Here is a 21,516-nt window from a genome sequence, read left to right on the forward strand (position 1 = left end):
TATATATATATATATATATATATATATATATATTTAAGGTCGAGCATAATGGCTTACAGTAAATTAATATATAGGAAGATTTTTTCCTTCAAACTAAATCTGTTTCTCTCTAATATCGTCTATACTTTAAAGCCACTCACACAAATAAAAGAGAAAAGAGCGTTGTTAATTGTGTAAAGTTTATAAGTCCCATTCTTGTTCTCATATAATCTAATTGGACTCTGCAGCACATACTATAAAGACACACACATATAAAATAGCAAATTGAACTACTGAGATCAGGCAAGACTTTTCGATCCCTGAGCAGATATGTTTGCAGTTTATGGAGAAGGAAATTAAAGCATCTTATGTGGCACAGACGCAAGATTTTATCTATCATTGCGGAGTAACCAATCTCCTCACGAATCACTAAATGGAACGATATTAATCCATTATATTCAGAGTGATGCAACTTTCCTATATCCAAAAGTAATTTCCACAAGTTCATTGACTTTAAGTCAATTACACGACTGGTGACTTCCAATTTCATCTTTAACGTTTCCTAATAAAATACTCTCAGCAAAATTAAAATTGGCATTCGTTTAAATCTGGACCATATTCATATCTTCCACATATTTCTCATTACTAGTTTAATTAAAGTATTGTCAGAACTGTAGGAAATATACATTTTGTCATATGAAGAACATAAAAGACGTTAATTTTGTCATGTGAAAATCTTAAATGTACATTTTGTCATGTGAAGAAGATAGAAGATACATATGTTGTCATGAAATGTACATAATATTTTTGTTTAATCTGTTATGTGAAATAAATAAAAGTTTCTATGGATTGTCATTTGAAGTACATAGAATATATGCATTTTATCATGTGAAAAACATGTACCAAAAATTTTTGTAACGATAAGTGCATAATATCAAGGAATATACACCAGGAAGTGTATAACCAATATCTTCGGAGTATACTATAGACCTGGATAACGTAAATGGACTAAAGATTGTTCATACTTGTAGTTGTTGTTGTTAAAGATTCGCTACTTGGAACAAAAAGTTCCAAGTAACACGGGCTATTGTGAGCCCGTAGATAGATACATCATACTTGTAGGTTAATATAAGTCGTTTTGATGACCTAAATGACCCCCCTCATTGGGGTTGATATGCCTTACGCCTCACATCAAACCAATACATATTCTTTGTATTTTCACAGACCCTCTTTTCATTAGCTATGGGATGTAACTATATTAGGAAACATATAATTATATTGCCCTAACAAACCAAACAACGCAGCATTCTAATATAAAAATCAAAGCATTCATGAACGAGTAACTTAAAACAAACGCAAAAATCACTAATGCAGTTTGTAGAAACTGCTATCCACAGCAGGTGTTTTACTTATCAGTTGATAAACATACCTGAGAGCGGGAAGATAACTGCCAGTGGATGCTTAGTAGATAACCAGGATCTCTCCCGGTACATGGGAAGTGAAACCTAAGTCACACTCGGCCAGGTATATAGACACGGAACGTTATTCTATGTTCCTTCTCTTCTACTTTGTCTACGTTTCTCTCTCTAGTCTAGTAGGTATTAACTACAGTGATAAAAATCTATGATTACGTAACGAACACTAAACAAGCCGGATAAAAAGTCATGTCATATAAATATTAACAATATAAATTGTTGCATCACGGGTTGAGTCATTTCTCCAGAGTAATACAAACAGACACACAGTTTCTAAATATTCTTCAAGCTTATTAACTCTAGCTCAAGGCCATTTTTTGTCATGCTAGTTCCTGAAAAATCTTTAAATTCTTTTTTAAAGTGCGGCTTATGTCCATTGGCATATAACGGTTATCCTGATATAAATGCGGCTTATTTTAATCGATATTTAACCGTATGTTAACAGAATACTTCACAGCTGGGCCAAATGATCGGTGTGAGGCTTGAGTATGGTACCTCATTTGGTCAACAGATAATCATGGGGACCTGCTCCTCATAGAGAGGTGGGGGGGGGGGGGGGACGGCTTGCTTCTCCTGAGTGAGGAATAAAGACAATATTTATCATGTGATCTAGTGATTTTTGAAGGATTGGCCAGGTGAGGACGCTGGCTCCATATTCAATGTTCCACCCACATCACGTAAGGTTGGCATCTACATAGAAAGTGTTCCACCCACTACAAGAGAGGTTACACCTACATTGCTACTGTTCCACCCACGACGCCAGGTGAGATACCTTCACAGCCACCGTTCCACTCACATCAAGTGAGGTTACACCTCCACAGCCACTGTTCCACTCACATCAAGTGAGGTTACACCTCCACAGCCACTGTTCCACTCACATCAAGTGAGGTTACACCTCCACAGCCACTGTTCCACTCACATCAAGTGAGGTTACACCTCCACAGCCAGTGTTCTACCCACGCCAAGTGAAGGTGGGCCGGTATGGCTCACGGCCAGATCAGAGTGACCAGTCAAGTAAATGGTTGTGGGTCACGCCGCCGCATTCGTCAGATTTGTGACACAATCAGATAGGGAAGCCGAAGGAGTTAGAATTCCTGCCGCCTCAGCAAATAGAATGGACCACCACACTAGCGCATGGGAACCTTCCCCAGGGCCATATGGCCAGCCATCTATTGACGTTTTGCCCAAACGTTACCCCTCTGTGACCCCGCAGCTGACTGGTCTGACCACCAGGGATCTGTCTGTGACCCCCGCCTGAACAGTATGTGACCCCCCCCCCCCTAATATTTACGAATTAAGGGCCTTCAGCTAATATTAATACTATGGAACTAATTTGGAAAACAATCATTGAAATAACGGAAATGCCTTAGCCTGTTAGGCAAATCGGTCGTTTCTTACCGAGCTAGATAGTGCTGGTTTGGCTAGAACGGGAACCCGGCGGTGCCCGGGGTAGTTTCTCTCTCCATCTAACCCTCTTCCTTTCCAATCCCATCATCCCCCTCTTCCCTCACTCCTACCCCCTTTGTCCCCCTCTTTTTCACTCCTACCTGTTTGCCCTCGTCTATTTTCCTCACTCGTGGCCCATTCCCTTCTTCCATCCTATCTCCCCTTTTCCTCCTCCTCCTCACTTTCTCCCAGTTTTTCTCCTCGCCCCATCTCTCTTCTCCCTCCCTTCCTCCCTCCCTCCCTATCTCTCCTCATTTTTCCCCATTTCATGTCCCACTTCTCTCTAAAGATGTATTATTAAGAAGCACTGTAACAACCCTTGGTGTCTCTTAGCAAATACATTACTGCAAAATACTAAAAACTCTAGTGAAAACACACCAAATATTTCACAAAATCACATTGGTGGTCTCTATAAATGTTAATAATTATTTCAATACTAGAAGTACCCGGTCACGTGTTGCTGTGGCTGTGGTGAGCCACAGCCACCTTCCCTGTTCCCCAGTTCACTCCACAATTCCTCCCTCAGCCATCTCCTCGGCCTTCAAATCATTCCCCATTCCCCCATCCCCTCCTCCCAACCATCCCAAACTCCCCCGTCCCCTCGTCCTTCCCACCATTACCCCCTCCCTTGTCTCCTCGTCCTCCCCACCATCTCTCACTTCCGTCCCCTCGTCATCCCCACCATTCCCCACTCCGTCGTCCGATGCCTTCCCAAATGGTCTGAAGTTCCCATCAGAAAATTTGGAACATCAAGTGATCTGATGTTCCCATCACTGAAATATTAGAAAAACAGTTAAAAAATAAAATGAAAATATGAAAAAAATAAAAAAAAACTATACTCACCAAATGAGCGGTATGGTAAACAACACAGCTCAATTCCAAAGCAATTCACACAAAATAATTAAATCAAAATGAAAATACATCAAAATCTACGAAAATTCAATTTATCAATGCAATCAGAAAAATTGAAATGGAATTGTAACATTTAGTATAGCATGTCTGTTGCTCTTACATGAAACAGATGGCGCTGTTTTTCATGAAAAATGCATAGTTTTACCAGTCACAGGTGTGGCATTTATTCTTATACTTACGAAATGAACGGCATGATAAACAACACAGCTCAATTCCAACACCATGTCACAGAAAATAATTCAATAAACAAAAAATCGAAATCAATGAAAATAAAATTTATCAATGCAATCGGAAACATTGAAATTAAATTCGTGACATATTTAGTACTGCATGCATGTTGCTATTAGGTGCAACAGATGGCGCTGATTTTTTAAAAAACGATTGTTTTTACTTGTCCCAGGTGTGGCATCTATATAGTAGGAATATAAAAAGACGAACAAATTCGAATGCAACCTTGTGTCAAAATTGCAAAGCAATTTGTGAAGAACTTTCGGAAATTACAGTGTGTGTTGCTCCTACGTCCAACAGATGGCGCTGTTTAAAAAAAAAATCATGTTTTTCGTCACGGGTTAGGCATGTATATAGTAGATATATAAAAACACGCGCCTATTCGAATGCAACCTTGTGTCAAAATTGCAAAGCAATCGGTAAAGAGGTTTCGAAGATTTCCCTCACATGAAAAACACAATTTTTCAGAAAAAAAAACATATTTTTTACCGTCACAGACGTGACATCTATATAGTATGTATTTAAAAACCTGCTCGGATGCGAATGGAACATTGCGTGAAAATTTCAAAGCAATCAGTGAAGAACTTTCGGAGATTAGCGGTTATGCACAAACGAACATTTCCATTTTTATTTATATAGATATAACTTAATGCTACCTAGACCCTCCTATGTCCAACTCTTACCCCAACTACAAAGTTTTGTGTGGCATAGTCAGGCCTCCAACTTTGGACAGACAGGTAATCAAACACATAAGCAGACTAATCACCACCTGTAGTTGCTTTCTTGCCAGTACTCCTAGAACCACTCGGAGCCGAAGGTGGGGATGGAGAACACTCCCCAGTGGATGAAGACCAGGTCGTACCCTCCTGGTACGGCCTTGGCTCTGTCGTACTAGACGGGCACCCACCTGGTGTCCAGCAATGCCCAGAGGTTGGATGTCCAGCGATGCCCAGAGGCCGGGTGTCCAGCGACGCCCAGGTCGCCTTGTACTCACTCCTCTCAGCACCTGTCACACCATAATGTTATTCACGCATTAGCACAATAAAATATCGTTGTAATTATAGCCCAAATAACAATTTTTTTTTGTAACTATAGCCCAGTCTACTTCACTGATCGGCGTTGTGTCTTGCAGTCAGCGTTCGATTCCCGAAGGCAAATAGGATACTGGGATTTATTTATTGACTAGTAAAATAATAAAATACAAATTGTTATTCATCTGCTATCTGGCTCCTGTTAGGCCCGATGTTGAGAAAGCAATTCAGTTTTGGTCAACATTTAGCAGAATTGACAAAATTATACTTGAAAGCGTCCAGTGTCGGATGACAAGTTTAATTCCAAAACTATAAAACTTCTATATAAAGAGAGATTGAAAAAGCTTCATTTACATTATTTGTAAGGGCGAAAATTGATGGGGTGACCTGCCTGAAGTGTACAAGGTTATGAATTTGCTTAACACGAGGACGTTAATAAGATCTTAAGAACCCCAGGAAACTGCAGGAGGCCTTTTGGCCCATATAAGGCAGCTCCTATTTATAACCACCAGAACTCATTCATTTATATGTCTAACCTTCGCCTGAAACAAACATGGGATAATAAGCAAATCACACAATAAAAGATGTGTCGATACTTCGTCTATTTTGTTACCCGGTAATGAATTTTACTAATCCACAACCCTGTTACAAAACCAGTATTTACCCAAGTCTTTCCTAAATCTAAATTAATATCCATTGTTCGTGTTCTATTATGTGTAAATATTTTAATACCTGATTAATATCCTGTAGTTATCAGTTGCGTTGCTCCTGGCAGTATGGGTTCGAGTCACTTCTGGGGTGTGAGTTTTCATTCGCATATAGTCCTGGGTACCATTCAGGCTTGTTCGCATTTGTGTTCCTCAAGTGTGCCCCAAAGAATGAGGTGATTTGATAAAATGCTATGCCCAAGATTACCATCCGAGTTGCCGGCGGGGAAGTGGTTCAAATAGCTTCGGCTATCACTTCCTTTTGTCCGGCCGTGATGGACAAGCGGATTAAGGCGCCCTGTAGTTACCAGTTGCGTTGCTCCTCGAAGTATGGGTTCGAGTCACTTCTAGGGTGTGAGTTTTCATTTTCATATATATACATATATATATATATATATATATATATATATATATATATATATATATATATATATATATATATATATATATATGTATATATATATATATATATATATATATATATATATATATATGATATACCTAGTAGCCAGAACGTCGTACTCGGCCTGCTATGCAAGGCCCGATTTGCGTAATAAGCCAAGTTTTCCTAAATTAATATATTTTATCATTTTTTTTCTTATGAAATGATACAGCTACCCATTTCATTATGTATGAGGTCAATTGTTTTTTATTGGAGTTAAAATTAACGTAGATATATGACCAAACCTAACCAACCCTACCTAACCTAACCTAACTTATCTTTATAGGTTAGGTTAGGTTAGGTTGCCGAGAAAGTTAGGTTAGGTTAGGTAGGTTAGGTAGTCGAAAAACAATTATTTCATGAAAACTTGGCTTATTAGGCAAATCGGGCCTTGCATAGTAGGCTGAGAAGTTCAGCATGAGGATAGTGCCGGACATGCCTGGTGTCTTGTATCCTGGGGTCTTGTACCTTGAGGTCTTGTACCCTGGGGTCTTCTACCCTAGGTTCTTGTACCCTGGGGGTCTTGTACCCTGGGGTCTTCTACCCTAGGTTCTTGTACCCTGGGGGTCTTGTCCAATGGGGTCTTGTACCCTGGGGTCTTGTCCAATGGGGTCTTGTACCCTGGGGTCTTGTCCAATGGGGTCTTGTACCCTGGGGTCTTGTCCAATGGGGTCTTGTACCCTGGGGTCTTGTACCCTGGCGTCTTGAACTATGGGGTGTTTTACCGTGGGGGTCTTTGTTGTGCCCTTGGGTCTTGTACCCTTGGATCTGGTACCCTAGGGTCTGGTACCCTTGGGTTTTGTACCCTTGGGGTTTTGTACCCTGGGGTCTTGTCCAATGAAGTCTTGTACCCTGGGGTCTTGTCCAATGAAGTCTTGTACCCAGGGAACTTGTCCAATGGGGTATTTAACCATGGGGCCTTGTACCCTGGGGTCTTGTACCTCGGGGTTTTGTACCCTGGGGTCTTCTACCCTTGAGGTCTTGTACCCTGGGGTCTTGTACCCTTGTGTCTGGTACTCTGGGGACTGGTACCCTTGGGTCTGGTACCCTGGGGTCTGATACCCTGGGGTCTTATATCCTGGGGGTCTTGTAATCTGGAGTCTTATACCTTGTGGTCTGGTACTCGTACCCTGCCTACTGTACCCAGACTGCTGCTCCCGGGGTCCCGGAATATGATAGAGAGAGAGAGAGAGAGAGAGAGAGAGAGAGAGAGAGAGAGAGAGAGAGAGAGAGAGAGAGAGAGAGAGAGAGAGAGAGAGAGAGAGAGAGAGAGAGAGAGAGAGAGAGAGAGAGAGAGAGAGAGAGAGAGAGAGAGAGAGAGAGAGAGAGAGAGAGCGAGAGAGAGAGAGAGAGAGAGAGAGAGAGAGAGAGAGAGAGAGAGAGAGAGAGAGAGAGAGAGAGAGAGAGAGAGAGAGAGAGAGAGAGAGAGAGAGAGAGAGAGAGAGAGAGAGAGAGAGAGAGAGAGAGAGAGAGAGAGAGAGAGAGAGAGAGAGAGAGAGAGAGAGACAGACAGAGAGAGAGAGAGAGAGAGAGAGAGAGAGAGAGAGAGATTGAGAGAGAGAGAGAGAGAGAGAGAGAGAGAGAGAGAGAGAGAGAGAGAGAGAGAGAGAGAGAGAGAGAGAGAGAGAGAGAGAGAGAGAGAGAGAGAGAGAGAGAGAGAGAGAGAGAGAGAGAGAGAGAGAGAGAGAGAGAGAGAGAGAGAGAGGGAGAGTAAGAAGCATCCTCCCTTCTCCCTTCAAGAGGGAGACGGAAATAAAAGAAGAAGCAGAGGAAAGGGGTCTGGAGAGGGAAGGAATAGTGATGGGAATGAGAGTGGGGAAAGGGAGGAAGGATGGTGTGGAAATAAGAGGAAGAAAAAAAGAGAGAGACATACATACAGACATACAGATACAAAAGCGAAGAAAATTTGAATGTAATGATATACACTCTCACTCGTATTTATACTCTTCTTTAAACCCCCCATCAACGAACTAATAATCTATGTTACCTGTCTCGCTCGTTCAAATGCAATTCGGAAACAATTTCGTTAGCTTTGACCAGTTTAGCAGTATTATCAGAGTGGCTCAGAAATTATCGCAGTTTAGACGACCAAATGTTTTGCTTGAATACCAAAACATTGACTGAACCATTAAGATCTATAATGTAAGATGGTGGAGCTCCTGGAAAGGCAATCTCCCGCGACCGACAATTCCAGCTGAAGAAATATTAATACTTATGTACCTCTGCTTGCCCTATATTACCCTGTGCCTCATATACAGGATTAGCTTAGTCATACAGTCTATATAGTCATATAGACTATATGACTACATATATAGTGTCTATAGCGTTATTCTATAATCTAATCCGATATAACCCAACACTATAATCTAGCTATAGAACGTAATTACTACAGAAAGCAGTGGATAAAAAAGCAATCGGTCTTAATTTTTTGGTTTTGCCGCTCTGTGAATGTAAATTTTTTTTAGTCCAAGAAAAAATGTGACTCTAATGTCATATTAACTGAATCACGATGGAAAAAAATGAAATCATTAAAAACTTTTATCAAATGGAGACTTTTCAGAGCTCTGTACCGAATGTGTTTTTAACCATTTCATGAGCATCCTAACTGACATGCTTATTGACGAACTTAAATTAAAGAAAAGACTTCAACATTTTTATTTTGTTTTAGTTTCTCTTGGCTTTGCCTTATATCGAAACAGATATTTAATCATTATCAACAAATATAATGGTAAATCAATAGTATAAATTTCACCAGAGGCGAAGAAGCTGTTCTAGTGTAAGATCGATAACACAATCATAGTATATCAGATATACAAAATCACTTGTATGCAGACTAACAGATATACAGAAACACAGACCAACGAATACACAGAAGGATTTCCTTAAAAATATGATGCACGAGGCGTTAGTTTTACTCAGGCTTACAAATGTAAGCTTGATTGTGTCACTCAAAACACAATCATTTATTTTTCTAAAGATATTCGTTTCCAGCTTTTTTAATGGTAAATGTTTGCAAATACATTATATTTATTTTGTAAATGTCAAATACTTCACATTTATAGTGTACAAAGGTCAATAATTCAAATTAGCAAAAGGGTTTTTCGAGATCATAAACCATTAACCGCGTAAATAAAAGGTACATTGGAGAAAGTTCAGAAGGGATGACTTAGTTAAACCCAACTCACAACGCACAGAAATAAAGAAATCGACGACGTTTCGGTCCATCTTAAACCATTATCAAGTCGTGTGGAAGTCCAGAACGGACCGAAACGTCGCCACTTTCATTATTTTCTGGTATATTTATTATGTTTTGTTTTCAGTCAAGATGATGACATGCTGTCTGTATGTGAATCAATAATTAGTCCATGAAAGCTGAATATAAGATACCTAATAACATCCCGGAGCGACTCGTCCTCGGTCATGAAAGAGGAGGCCAAATGCCAACTCAACAACGCTCCATCACACGTCTTGCCTCACCTTCCCTGATATCTCCAAGGATGGCTGGCTGGCATGAGTTCACTGGTCGTGGTCATCTTCGCTGATACCTCCCATGATGGCTGGCTGAGATGTACTCACATAGTTATACTCACCTAGTTGTTTTTGCTGGGGTTGAGCTCTGGCTCTTTGGTCCCGCCTCGCAACTGTTTATCAGTCATTGTACAGATTGTTGAGCCTACCGGGCTTTATCATATCTACATTTCAAACTGTGTATGGAATCAGCCTCCACCACATCGCTGCCTAATTTATTCCACCTGTTAACTACTCTAACACTGAAAACGTTATTTCTAACGCCCCTGTGGCTCTTTTGAGTTTTCAGTTTCCACCAGTGTCCCCTTGTTCGCGTACCGCCCGTAATAAACAGTTTATCTAAATCTACCCTGTCAATTCCTCTGAGAATTTTGTAGGTGGTGATCATGTCTCACCTTACTCTTCTGTCTTCCAGTGTCGTGAGGAGCATTTCACGCAGCCTTTCCTCGTAACTCCTTCCTCTTAGTTCTGGGACTAGCGTAGTGGCATACCTCTGAACTTTTTCCAGCTTCGTCTTGTGTTTGACAAGGTACGTGCTCCATGCTGGTTCCGCATACTCCAGGATTGTTCTTACATATCCGGTATACAAGGTTCTGATTGATTCCTTACACAGGCTCCTGATCGCTGTTCTGATGCTAGCCAGTAGAGCGAATGCCGCAGATGTAATTCTCTTTATGTGGGCTTCAGGAGACAGGTTTCGTGTGATATCAACTCCTAGATCTTTCTGTCCGTTTCATGAAGTATTTCATCTCCTATTCAGTATCCTGTATCTGGCCACCAGTTTCCACCGCCTAGTTTCATTACCTTGCATTTACTCGGGTTGAACTTCAGTAGCCATTTGCCAGACCTTTCATTTAGTTTATCTAGGTAATCTTGTAACCTCCTACTATCTTCCTCTGTTTTAACCCTCCTCATAATTTTTGCAACATTAACAAACAATGAGAGGAATGAGTCTATATCCTCTGGGAGACCATTCACATATATCAGAAACAGTATAGGTCCAAGGACTGAACCCTGCGGGACTTCACTGGTGACGTCTCACCAATCTGAGACCTCACCCCCCTCACAGTGACTCGTTGTCTTCTGTTGCTTAGGTACACCCTTATCTAATGGAGTACCTTCCCTTTCACTCCAGCCTGCATCTCCAACTTTATCGCTAGCCTCTTGTGTGGTACTGTGTCAAAGGATTTCTGGCAATCCAAAAATATGCAGTCTGCCCACCACTCTTTTCCTTGCCTGATTTTTGTTGCCTAACCGTAGAATTCAATTAATCATGTGAGGCAGGACTTGCCATCCCTGAACCCATGTTGAAGTTTTGTTACAGAGTTCTTTCACTCCAGATTTTCCTTTACCTTTTTTCGCACAATCTTCTCCATCAGCTTGCATGGTATGCAAGATAGGGACACTGGCCTGTAATTCAGTGCCTTCTGTCTATCCCCTTTCTTGTATATCGCGACTACATTAGCCGTCTTCCAAATATTTGGCAGTTCCCCTTTCTTAATTTGTTATACACTATGGAGACTGGCAGGCACAGTGCTTCTGCTCCTTCCTTCAGTATCCATGGGGAGATTCCATCTGGGCCTATAGCCTTTGACACATCCAAATCTAACAACAGTTTCCTTACTTCGCCACTGGTAATCTCAAGCTCTTCTAGTGGGTCCTGGTTAACTCTTCCTTCTCTTATCTCTGGAAGTTCTCCTTGCTCTAATGTGAAGACCTTCTAGAATTTCTTATTCAGTTCCTTGCACACTTCCTTGTCATTTGTAGTGAATCTGTCTGCTCCTATTCTCAATTTCATTGCCTGTTCCTTTAGTGTTGATTTTCTCCTGACGTGGCTGTGCAGTAATTTAGGCTGAGTCTTTGCCTTGCTTGCGATGTCATTTTCATATTGCCTGTCTGCCTCTCTTCTCAACCTAACATATTCATTCCTACTACTCTGGTATCTTTCTATGCTCTCTAGTGTCCTGTTATTTCTACAGTTTCTCCACGCCCTTTTACTTTTCTGCTTGGCTAGCCTGCATCTCTATATTAAACCATGGGTTTCTCATCTTCATTTCATTGCTTTCCTTTTGGACCGGAGAAACTTATCTGTGGCCTCCTTACACTTTTGCGTGATGTAGTCCATCATGTCTTGGGCCGTCTTTCCCCTGAGCTCTGTTTCCAATGTTATATCTGTTAGGAATTTTCTTATCTCCTTATAGTTTCCCTTACGGAATGCTAGCCTTTTTGTTTTCATTACTCCTCCTCGAGTTCATTAACCCTTTTTCAACCAGATACTCAAACGTCAGAACCCTGTGGTCGCTCATTCCTACTGGGGCCTCGAAACCAATTTCTCTTATGTTGGAGTCGTTCAGAGTGAAGACTAGGTCAAGTCTCACTGGTTCATCGTTTCCTCTCTTCCTTGTGGGTTCCCTGACACGCTGGCTTAAAGTTTCTTGTCGCCATCTCCAATAGTTTAGCTCTCCGTGTATCTTCTCCTCCATCCAGTTAATTTTTCTCCAAATCTATTCTTTCGTGATTGAAGTTCCCCATGATGAGCAAATGGGATCGATTTCTACAGGCAACAGAGGCTGCCCTCTGAATTATATTGTTAACTGCAATGTTGTTGTTGTCATATTCTTGCCTGGGTCGTCTGTCATTTGGTGGAGGGTAATAAATCACTGCTACTACTGCATTTGGTCCTCCCATTGTTATTATGCCTGTTATGTAGTCTCTGAATCCCTCGCAGCCCAGGATACCCATCTCCTTGAAACTCCATTCCTTTCTCATTAGCAGGGCCACTCCACCTCCTCCTCCTCCTTCCTTCCCTCTCTCTTCTTATTATAGTGTAATCCTGGGGAAACACCGCATTTGTTATGATTCCTGAGAGTTTTGTTTCTGTGAGTCAGATTACATCTAGGTTCACTTCTTGTGCTCTTTCCCTTAGTTCACTTGCCTTGCTCGTAATTCCATCTATGTTCGAGTACATCACCTTGTAACTACCTCTCATCTGTCCTTTCTCAGTTTCTGTTGGTTCCCCTGAAGCAAGGAAACAGAGAGGGTCTGGAATGGGAGGGCCGAGGAAGGGGGACCCTGGGGGGTCTTGGGTGTGCGGGGGCTGGTAAGATCTGGTATGAGGAGGGAGGTGGAGGAGGGAGGGCTGGGGGGGGGGGGGTGGAGGAGAAGAGAGAGATTGGGGGATAGGGGAGATGGGGAGGTTTGGGGGGGGGGGGAGGGTGAGAGGGGTAGGATTGGGGGGTGAGAGGGGGAGGCTTTTGGAGTGTGGGAGAAGGGGAGGTTTGGGGGGGGGCATGGGAGGAGGGGGGCTTGGAGGGATTGGGGTAAAAGTGAGGGGGGCTTGGAGGGCTGAAGAGGAGAGGGTGGGGGGGGGGGGGGTGTGGAAGAGATGGCTGAGGGGGTCAGGAAGAGGGGAGGGCTTAGGGGAGTGGGGAAGTAGGGAGGGCTTAGGGAGGTGGGGAAAAAAGGAGAGCTTGGACAGGTTGGAGTAAATGGAGGGCTTGGGGGTGGGGGAGAAGGGAGGGCTTGGGGGGTGGAGAAGGGAAGTCCTGAGGAGAGGGTGGAGGGGGGATGGTGTCCTAGGTGGGCACCTGGTGGGGGGCTGGTGTCCTAGGTGGGCACCTGGTAAGGGGCTGGCATAGGTTGGGACAGGTAGGACGTCTATTGGGTGGAAGTTGGGAATGGTGCTTCTCTCACGGTGGCTCATGGAGGGTTCCCCACTCCACTCTGGGATTGTGGGGTTCGGGGCTGTGGTTCCCTGATTCCTTTCTTTCTCCCTGTTCTCCCTCCTCGCGTCTGCCATTTTCATTATCTCGTCCCTTGTCATATCCAACTGCAGGAATACTTGTTTGAACTTCAGTAGATTTTCTAGTCTGCTCTTCCTTGCCAACAATTCCTCTTTTGTGTTCTCGCTCGTGAATACTTCCTTTATCAATCAGTCTCTGTCCTTGTTGTACTGTCCGAGCCTGATTATTTTTTCAATATTCTGTTCAGCCACGCCCAGATGTGTACACTGGTCGTTGTCACCTTCCCTGGTACCTCCCTGGATGACTGGTTGGGATGTGTTCAGTGGTCGTAGTCATCTTCCTTGATACCTCCCTGGATGACTGGCTGAGATGTGTTCAGTGGTCGTAGTTACCTTTCCTGATATATCCCTGGATGACTGGCTGGGATGTGTTCACTGGTCGTAGTCACCTTCCCTGATACCTTCATGGATGACTGGCTAAGATGTTTTTACTAGTCGTAGTCACCTTCTCTGATACCTCCCTGGATGACTGGTTGGGATGTGTTCAGTGGTCGTAGTCATCTTCCCTGATACCTCCCTGGGATGTGTTCAGTGGTCGTGGTCACCTTCCCTCAAACCTCCCTGGATAACTGGCTAGGATGTGTAAACAGGACCGCAATTGCGTCCCTCGCCTCTAGCGTCTAATATGAGCACTCTCTTCAAATACGGAGCCAACAGTCGGATGGAACAGGCACCTTGAAGAGTCTGTTATTAATACCATTATGTGTGGGTTCTAGCGTACCAAATAACGCTAATGTCCCCCTTGATGTCAACTGTAGCAAGCAGTCTATTAAAACTGTTGAGGTAATACAACTGGATCGATCTCGCATCTCTGGACTTCCCCATTATATTACACAGATATAAATCTGTCGATTATAATCGACAGTTATAACAACAGCAGGAGACTGAAATTCAACGAGGCACTATATATTAAGAAGTCCAGGTCAGCAATCAACAACCAGCAAACACATAATTACATTCTACCCAATTCAAGACCCAGAGCCAACGCAGACATAGCATCCAATGACCCTACTAATATCCCCTGATCCATTTATGCATTGATACTTCTTGATCCATTGATTCATTTAAACCCCCTTGATCCATTTATTCATTGATTTATTTAATACCCCCTTGTTATAGCATTCATCCACCACCTCACACAAAGAGTATATAATACATTGTTTAACAGAGTAAAATTGTCTCTGAAAAGGTAAGGTGTATCTTGCGAAAGGCATTCCCAGGCGTCAGATTAGAATACGGTGAAAAAATAATCTTTGGAGAGTTAATTTTTCATCTTCCCTCAACAGTGAAGAAAAACGTAAGAAATATTGAGAAGATTGCAGTTAGACTCATTAATCTTACCCATTTTGTCATATATATATATATAGAACGCACTTCTCAGCCTACTATGCAAGGCCCGATTTGCCTAATAAGCCAAGTTTTCCTGAATTAATATATTTTCACAAATTTTTTTCTTATGAAATGATAAATCTAGCCATTTCATTATGTATGAGGTCAATTTTTTTTATTGGAGTTAAAATTAACGAATATCAAGCCCTGTTATATGGGAGAACACGTGGTTTAGACACACAACACCTAATGGGTGTTGTGTCTAAATGTTTCTATACTTCTAACTTGCGTGTTTACGCAAGTGTGTGCATTAAGCATGGACCATGTGTTCTCCCATATAACAGGGCTTGATGGAAAACGTCAATTGCCTCTCACTATACCATTGCCTGGAGAGGATGGGTTGTCTGGGAGTTAAATACCCCAGAATTCCCACGTCTTTAGGGCTCTGAGTATAGTGCAGTGGGCATAGGTGCGTACCTGCCATCTTGGTGGCCAGGGTTCAAGTCTACTGGTGGGTGTTGTGTGTTTAAAAGATATATATATATATATATACTAACAAACTAACTAACTATAAACAAACTAACTAACTATATTCGTTTTTGGCGAGTAGAGTATATGCAGTTAAATAAATTATTAATTCTTCAAGGCATTTGCTAAGGTTTTATTTGTTATTCATAATATATAACTTCACAGTGCATGAACGGCATCCTATATTTATAATTGTTACATTTCTTTTTTGTTCAGAATTATATGATGCTGATTATTTAACAAATTTAAAAACACACTTGTTCATTGATTTATGCAACTGTTTTGTGTTTCTTTTGTCGCAGGGAAATGTAGAAAATATAAAATGCGACCCCCTGTTACTGAGAAGTTTGTTTTCATAGTACATAATCAGTCATCTCTTCGTGTTTTCGAGTACGGGGTGATATCATGAAGCCGTCTTTCATGTTGCAGTTTTATTGGGTCTGTTTGCGCTCTTATCACTATTTGGTTGTTGAAGAGTACATGGTGTTGGTGTCCGAATTTTGGTTTGTGGTGATTTTATATTTACACTATTTATTTGGACGGTGTGGAGTTTCGATGTGGGATGATTTACTGCGTTGACGATGTAGTGTTTCGGGAGCTAATGCAGTTGTGTAGGTGTTAATTATGGTGATGTTTTGTTAAAATGTTTTGGTGTCGTGGGAGGTAATGCAGTTGTACAGGTGTTAATTCAGTTGTTCGTCTGTGTTCATGGTTTTGATTTGATGTGTTTGGATAAAAGCAGGTCTTTATTGTGTGATGATTTGGTGTTGGTGTGGCTCTGCTTGTGAGATATTCCTGATGTATTTGAGTTCGTGTAGTTTCTCATGTGGTGTTGCTCGTGTATTGGTGGATCTTGTAAGTCTTTTACAGCGTGTATGATAGTGGTTATGTGAACTTTTTGTTTTCATTTAATTTTCATTTGATTGTGCAGTGTCAGCTTGCTCTCGTTTTAATCCATAAAATATTTATTTTAATTGTTACTTGAGAAATTTTAACTGTTAATGCATTTACGTGAAGCAAATATTTCGTTGTTTCTCGAAGGATATTAAAAGACATCATAGCATTGTGCAGAATATGCTCAAGATATGCTTCAGCTCCTGTGTGGTCTTACGTTTACTCAGGCATGGAAATCATTTGTTGATATAGACCTTTGATCAACAAGTGATCTCAGTCTCATGTCATTCATGCCCTTTAGGCTGTCAGCTGAGAAATATATATATATATATATATATATATATATATATATATATATATATATATATATATATATATATATATATATATATATATGTCGTACCTAATAGCCAGAACGCACTTCTCAGCCTACTATGCAAGGCCCGATTTGCCTAATAAGCCAAGTTTTCATGAATTAATATATTTTCTCTAATTTTTTGCTTATGAAATGATAAAGCTACCCATTTCATTATGTATGAGGTCAATTTTTTTTTATTGGAGTTAAAATTGACGTAGATATATGACCGAACCTAACCAACCCTACCTAACCTATCTTTATAGGTTAGGTTAGGTTAGGTAGCCGAAAAAGTAAGGTTAGGTTAGGTTAGGTAGGTTAGGTAGTCGAAAAACAATTAATTCATGAAAACTTGGCTTATTAGGCAAATTGGGCCTTGCATAGTAAGCTGAGAAGTGCGTTCTGGCTACTAGGTACGACATATATATATATATATATATATATATATATATATATATATATATATATATATATATATATATATATATATATATATATATATATATATGTTCTGAGTTAATACATCGCACTGTGAGATGTCACACAGTGAAATGTATTAAGTACTCATGTCAACCTGGAAAAGCCTTTTTTTTATATTCCATATGACTTCATAGAGCTCAGTGGGGACACTACTCACCCGTCTAGTTAAAACACTCAAAATACTGTTTAATTTTAAGAATGTTCAATCAGCTTGTCTTATATTTTTTATGTTTGATATGTAGGATGAATTGAAGGAAAATTAAACACCTTTTTTAAGCTTGTTAAAGGAGCAGCATTTTTTCTACTTACATTTAATATGAGCCTTACTAGTTAACTGCACAGAATTCAGATACAAAATTGGATATACGACTGAAAACCTCTTCCAATATATAATGAAATCCAAATAACAAGATTTATCTATGATATTTCTAACTTTTAAAACTGTTAAGGCATTTCTATAATTATGTCCAAATGGAAATCTGAGTTTCAACTTGATATATATATATATGAAAGCTTAAGCAAACATATGTATATATTATATCTTCACACATGAAAATTTAAAAATAAATAAGCATTGTTATAATGATTTTCAAAGTCATTTTCGTTTTAACACAGCTGAGTCTGTTCTCCATGAGTTTATCTTTGATATGCTAATAAAATCTCCGATAACCGATATGTTAATCTGACACTGATATCAAAATCTAATCTCTAATCTCTCTCAGACCAAAGAAACGAAAATGTGTTAATTCTTACTTAAATCTGTTGCTTCCATAACCAAACACATGTTCTTATTGCTCTCATACAGTCGTCTGGGAAAATGCATCGACCATTATTATCGTGAAACATCCATTAAAACTCCAAGTAGACTGTTTATGATCTTTGTGAACCTCCATTACTTTGAGAAAATATTGATTAAAGAGCGATAATGTGGACCCTACCTCCCCCCCCCCCCTTATTTCTAAACTCATAGATACATCGAGTAAGTGAGATTTCATTCTGCTAATTTTAATTTATGACAACTTCTTGATTTATGTGCGGGTCCAAAGTAGACCCGTTCAAAGAGAAGCTGGATCTTTGCCCAAATCAGCCCCACTTAGATTATTCTTCCTGGGACGGGATGGCCCCTGACCTAGGCCGGGGTGACCCCTGACCAAGGTCGGGGTGACCCCTGACCAAGGTCGGGATGACCCCTGACCAAGGTCGGGATGACCCCTGACCAAGGTCGGGGAGACCCCTGACTAAGGTCAGGGTGACCTCTAACCTAGACCGGGGTGACCCCTGACCAAGGTCGGGGAGACCCCTGACTAAGGTCAGGGTGACCTCTAACCTAGACCGGGGTGACCCCTGACCAAGGTCGGGGTGACCCCTGACCTAGGCTGGGGTGACTCCTGACCAAGGTCGGGGGTGACCCCTGACCTAGGCTGGGGTGACCCCTGACCAGACCAGAACCCACGCCCACTGGCTCGACACATCAGACATGGGCGGGAACGACACTGTGATATTCGACGCCCGCACCGAACCCATCTGTTAAATACAATAATATAATATATATAATATATATAATTTGTATAACAATGTGATTATATTATGTGATATGTGATTTTATTAGATAAATGATATTTCATTTATCTTACAAAAATAAAAATTGCATATAAAAAAGTTAAAATATATATATTTCAACTTTATATAGTCTTACTTCTTTACTTAGTACTATATTTAGAAATAAGCCATAAATTGTGCGCTCGATTAGTGCCTTTATAAACAAACAATATTCCTGATATAAAATCAATGTTATCAGAAAATATGTAATTTTTATAAATGTTATATAATAAAAGTATTATCAAGGAAGTCCCTTTCTGTAAATAATTTGAATACTGGGGTCATACTTTTTATGCACAAATGGGTATAGAAGAAGACGACTTCTGACTCGTGTTTGCAGGTTCAGAGCTTACAGGTCGGAGTTCAATCTCTGACCATCCAAGTGGCTGTGCAGCACCATTTTTCGCCCTCCCATCCCAAATCCTTATCCTCCTCCCTTCTAAGAGACATATATAGTCGTAATCGCTTAGTGCTTTCTCCTGATAATTACCCTACCTTCTCATAGTACATCTTCAGCCATTAAATTTCCACTGGAATATGACCCGTCAATCGCCTTTTTCATCCAATCTCTGAATTTTACATTCTATGAAAGTGTGCGTTGTGATTCAAGTAGATGTAAAGGAAAGCAATAATAATTCGAGTATCCTATAACTTACGCGTGACTAATTGAAAGTAGAATTAGTAAAATTATTAAATATTACCAACCTAAAGCTGTCTTTGATTCAATATTCATTGTTAGATCGCCCTTTCAAAACACAAATACCCTATATCATGGCGTTATAGGTATGGTTATAGGCATCACTGTTAATTTCAAGATTACCAACTTATTTGACCAGTTGATTTTTGTTGGATGGTTATTTAGTGCAGTGAGGGTGAAGAGAGGCGTTGGAGAGCTTACCTGGAGGGCGTCTTTGGGGTAGCCAAGCATGGTGACGTTGGTGGACGCGGTAGGAACCAACGCGCCCAGTACCAGCTCATCATTCTCAGGCCAGTTAAGCACTATGGTGTAAACCAGGTCATCTTTGCTGGTGTACCTAATGACAGGAATGTTTATATATATATATATATATATATATATATATATATATATATATATATATATATATATATATATATATATATATATATATATATAGAATGTGGGGACCCATAGCCTCAGAGAAGAAAATAAGGAGTATTCAGAGAAGACCTTCTGAACTCTCACTGAACACTAATATTATCTTCTCCTACCACCCGCATTCTTTTGTATATATGCATATATATTTGTTTTATTTAAACTTTGTTACAAAAAAGATGTTACATTTAGGGTACAAAGATGATTATCATAAGTTGTCGAGTTCCTCCAGCTCCTCAGATGGCGGGCAGGAACCCTAAATGCAGTGTGCATTTCCTCTCTGTATTGCCATGCTGAGGCGCTGGAAAAGAAAGCTGGCAGCTCTAGGGTCCTTTGTTGTTTCAATGTGCCTAGAACCCAGTTCCTTCAATGAACTGGTAGCATTTCTATCCCAGTCGCCGAGTGTCTTAGAAGCAATGGGGACGAAATTGTTGTGGTGATCCCGTTCTCTGTACTTACGGGATTTGGCTGCTTCCCTGTGGGTGGCAGCGCCACCTGGTTGTGCAACACTGAGGTCAAAGTAGGTGTTACCCAGGGATGATACGCACGTGTAGTCCCATACCAAATGATTTTCATTCTTCCAGGGGTTCACTGTGATACCATCTGGGCGACCAATAAGAGCATCGGAGTTACGGGCCATTAGGTAACGGGGCTCTCTTTCAGCTGGGCATCCAGCTGTGGTGAGGCTCCTCTTGATGATGTCGTTAACTTCACTGTGCCTCGAGTGCCATCCCCCTGTGCTTTGGCAGAGTAGGCCATGGTGGCCGTACCTGTTAACCACCACCTCGCCGCAAATACACCTATATCTGGTGTGGAATGGGGCAGCAAGGCGGAGTTTCTTTCAAGGTTTCTTTCAAGGCGTTCTGTTTTGTGTTTGAGGAGTTCTTCATGAGTAGGTTGGCCATCTTCTTGTTTTTGTTATAAATTGTTAATTGTATCTTATGATTTGTGTCTGTAGGGATAACGTTCCTATTAATAATATCTTTCAGGACACATTTCTCCGTTTCGTGAGCCGTTGAAAAGAAGTTCCTGTAAAACAGTCTAATAGGTGGTGAATGTATGTGATTTGACCTATTCCCATCTTATGTATGTGACTGGATATATTCCCTTCTAATGTGACTGGATCTATTCCCTTCTAATGTGACTGGATCTATTCTCTTCATATGTAACTGGATTTATACCCATCTTGTGTATGTGACTGGATCTATTCCCATCTTGTGTATGTGATTGGATCTATTCCCATCTTGTGTATGTGACTGGATCTTTTCCCATCATGTGTATGTGACTGGATCTATTCCCATCTTGTGTATGTGACTGGATCTATTCCCATCTTGTATATGGTATCCCAAAAGGACCTGTTACTTAACTTAAATTATACAAATACCTCTTTTAAGCAAGGACACCTCCCAGGTGTTTAAACTGATCGATAACTTACACCACTTGACAGTTCACTTGGATTACTAACACAGATTTAACTTGTCCACTCAAATTTAAATATTTTCATTTTGAATTTAATAACTTTTTTCCACTAATCTCAATGTATTTTTCAAATTGACTGTGTAAGCCTCTTTCAATTATATATTTGGTTATTACTCACATATACATTACTTTTAATTCACAGTAGTTACTCCCTTTAGACTAACTCTGGGAAAAACTTAAATTAATAT

The 21,516-nt window shown here is 40.7% G+C and overlaps 1 protein-coding gene across 1 annotated transcript in view; it reads right to left on the bottom strand.

The window, feature by feature from the left end:
• Window positions 1-18,378: 18,378 nt before the first annotated feature.
• LOC123750378 (alpha-L-fucosidase) overlaps window positions 18,379-21,516 on the bottom strand; it is a 25,436-nt gene continuing 22,298 nt past the window's right edge. Inside the window, exons 8-9 of the mRNA XM_045732496.2 lie at window positions 19,634-19,769; window positions 18,379-18,660 (exon numbers count right to left, since the gene is read on the bottom strand). Of these exons, the coding sequence (XP_045588452.1) occupies window positions 18,553-18,660; window positions 19,634-19,769 (244 nt within the window). The 3' untranslated portion in view covers window positions 18,379-18,552. The remainder of the gene's footprint in view (window positions 18,661-19,633; window positions 19,770-21,516) is intronic.

Source organism: Procambarus clarkii, chromosome 11, assembly GCF_040958095.1.
Source record: "Procambarus clarkii isolate CNS0578487 chromosome 11, FALCON_Pclarkii_2.0, whole genome shotgun sequence".
In the NCBI taxonomy this organism is placed as follows: Eukaryota; Metazoa; Arthropoda; class Malacostraca; order Decapoda; family Cambaridae; genus Procambarus; species Procambarus clarkii.